The 3,138-nt window shown below is 54.9% G+C and overlaps 1 protein-coding gene across 1 annotated transcript; it reads right to left on the bottom strand.

The window, feature by feature from the left end:
* Window positions 1-1,040: 1,040 nt before the first annotated feature.
* On the bottom strand, window positions 1,041-1,758 carry LOC113981154 (zinc finger protein 436-like). Its single transcript, XM_027708394.1, has 2 exons — window positions 1,585-1,758; window positions 1,041-1,410 (listed from the first exon to the last, which is right to left on the bottom strand). Exons 1-2 carry the CDS (start codon window positions 1,756-1,758, stop codon window positions 1,162-1,164), a joined length of 423 nt encoding a protein of 140 aa, XP_027564195.1. The 3' UTR covers window positions 1,041-1,161.
* Between the last annotated feature and the right edge of the window lie 1,380 nt (window positions 1,759-3,138).

Here is a 3,138-nt window from a genome sequence, read left to right as displayed (position 1 = left end):
CATCCTGCTTTTGGAAGCAGAGTTTGACAGATCAGCTGCTCACTGGCCTGGGAATATCTGGCCATCCATCACTGAATAAGTATAAAAGCCCAGGGCCAACTTTCATAGAACAGATTCTTCCACAGACTTTGTTGAAGTGTGTGGAGCTTCTGCTGTGAAGCAGGGACGCCTCTTGAAGGTCACTGCCCAGGGGGTAAAAGAAAGAGAGAGATCTACCTTGATTTATTTCTATCAGACACCGCTGGGCCCTCCCCGCTTCCTGCCCAGTCCTGGTTATTGGGGGGCAGTGGAGGAGGGGCTTGGGGGAATCCCAAGGGGTGGAGCCAAGTTTGGGGGCGGCAGAACCAGCCTGAGATGGATCGAGAATGGGGATCCCCCTGTGTCTGCCCGTGTCAACACGCTCTGGGTGGGATTTGGGAGGGCACCTGCCCCTCAATAAAGCACCCAGCTCACACTAAAAGGTGCTGGGACCCCCAAAAACCTTCCCACGGCCCCTCAAAAACTCCCAAACACACTCAAAGCCCACCCAGGACCCCACCTAAGCCAAATTGCTGTGGGGTGCTGGGGACTGCTGGATCCAATCTCAGCCTTGGATTATGACAACAGTTGCAGTTTAGAGAAATTACAGAGCTGTGACTGAAACACTTTTGTCCCCCAGCTTTTAATGATGGCAAATCAGATCTATTGATAGAAATGAATTTATTTAGGGTTACAAATGATCAGACAAAAGATCTTCATCAGAATTATTTACTACACAATACAAACACTAAAACTACCATCAGTACAGGATAAGATAGGACAGTGCTCTACACTAAAGCAATTCTTGATGCAATTCTACTCAAGCTGGCACAAAAGCAAGAATTCTTATTTAGAGATGGATGGAACTCCCCCAGACCAACGCTCGTGGGGAGATCTCTGCTCTCAACCTCCAGCAGTGACCTTGGGGGGGTCCCCAGCCAAGGCAGGAATCTCCACATACCCCCCAAGAAGGGTTCTGTTGGAAGAACCTGCCCCTGGGAAAGGGGACTGACCCTTTGTGGTCGAAAGGGATGGACTGACAGTCACTGGACTCCAGGGGTTGCCTCACCATCAGGGGCTTCATTTGGGGTGGAAGCAGCGGCCAAAGCTCTTCCCGCAGTCGGGACACTGGTAGGGCTTCCCTTACCGGTGGGTCTGTTGGTGTTTGGTCAAGTTAGAGCTGCGGGTGAAATTCTTCCCACACTCCCCACACTTGTAGGGCCTCTCCCCGGTGTGGATGCGCCGGTGGGTGACGAGGTTGGAGTTCCGGTTGAAGCCCTTCCCACAGTTGGAGCAGCAGAAGGGCCTCTCGTCCGTGTGCGTCCGCTGGTGCAGCAGGAGATTCGAGCTGGTCTTAAACTTCTTCCCACATTCCAAGCACTTGTAGGGCCGTTCCCCAGTGTGGATGCGCTGGTGGGTGCGGAGGGTGGAGCTGTCACTGAAGCTCTTCCCACATTCCAAGCACTGAAAGGGCTTCTCCCTGCTGGGAGGCTGCTCAAGAACCACCAGCTCGGAGCTCCGCCTCAAGCTCCGGTCGCCTTCCCGGCACAGGCCCCCCTCTCCCACCTCCTTCGCGAGCTGTTCTCTGGTGTGGATGTGCTGGTGTCGGATCAGGTGGGTACTCCGGCTGAAGATTTTCCCACATTCTCCACACAAATATGGCCGTTTCCCAGTGTGGATGTGCTTGTGCCGGATCAGGTTGGAGCTTTGGTTGAAGCTCTTGCCATATTCCCCACACATGTAGGGACGCTCCCCAGTGTGGATGCGACGGTGGATGCAGAGGTTGGAGCTCTGGCTGGAGCTCTTCCCACATTCCCCACATATGTAGGGCCGTTCCCCAGAGTGGATAAGCTGGTGTTGGAGCAGTTCGGTGCTTGTCCTGAAGCTCTTCCCACATTCCAAGCACCTGAAGGGCTTCTGCCTGCTGGGAGGCTGCTCAGGGACCACCAGCTCAGAGCTCCCCCTCAAGCTCCGGCCGCCTTCCCGGCACAGGCTGGGTCTTTCCTCCTCAGAGCACCCCGGGTTGGCTTTGGAGTCCCTCCTGCGGGGGGATCTCTGGGCCTTTTCCTCCCCGCTGCCTTCCTGCGCCGTGGAGCCCTTCAAAATGGCCTCTCCCACCAGGGTCTGCTGGGGGGATTTGTCCTCCGGGCTCTCCGTCCCCAGCTCGGGGCCTGGGGCAGGAAGCAAGAAGGACAGGGAGGGGATTTGCCTCCGGCCCACAGGGAAGGCCAAGGACATCCCCCCAACTCCGGCCCCGGCAGGACGGTGGCGGCAGCGGGGTTGTCCTGCAGCCGGGGGCCATGCTCGGCTGCCAGAGCCAGCACAACACCCGCCCAAAGGGCCACTGACTTCCTCCTCACCTGCCTGGGGGGCCCAAGGCATCTTCCTCTTCCTCGCAGCCTCCACCTCCATCTGCCCAAGCTTTGGGAAGGACAAATCCTGATGGGGGAAGGGAAAACAAGGGCTGCGAGCGCATTGGCTTGGGGGTTCCTCCTGCCCAAGTCCATCTCTAGAACTCATCGAGCATCCTGTGACCATAAAATCCTCCAAAGCACCGAGATTCAGCCCAGAAAAACCCAAACCACCGAGATTCAGGCAAAAAACCCCTCAGAAATATTAAGAAGACCCTCACCACCCCAAACTGCAAAAAGTTGAGATTCAGCTAAAAAATACGCCAAAATATGAAGATTCAGACCAAAAAAAGGTGATGGGGACTGAATTTAACCCTCCAGCAGGAAAGCTGTTTGATTTCAACCTCGTCTTCAAGGCGTGCCATGGGATTGGAGCCTGGGCTCTAATTAACCTCTCCTGTGCTGCCAAACAACAGGAGCTGTATGGCCAAGGGACAAACTCTGTGATCCCTGTCAGTGTTCATGGTCCCTGTCAGTGTCCCTCAGGGAAATTGGGAGGAGGAAATGAAGAAACCAGTTTGGAACTAAACTGGTGTACAAGTGGGAAAAACCTCCTTCCATGGAAATAAAACTTAGACAGTTTTTCCTGGGCTGAACGAGCTCATTCAGGGATGAAGGACTGGGACTTCTGTGGACACTTGTGCTGGTTTCTTTGGACACTTGTGTTCCTTCAGAGAGCCCCTGGAAACACTCTGCTGTTCACTCCCAG

This window comes from Neopelma chrysocephalum, unplaced genomic scaffold, assembly GCF_003984885.1.
Source record: "Neopelma chrysocephalum unplaced genomic scaffold, ASM398488v2 Primary Assembly neopelma1_96193, whole genome shotgun sequence".
NCBI lineage: Eukaryota > Metazoa > Chordata > Aves > Passeriformes > Pipridae > Neopelma > Neopelma chrysocephalum.
Note: the sequence above shows the minus strand (reverse complement) of the source record. Positions and strands in the feature narration are given on the sequence as shown.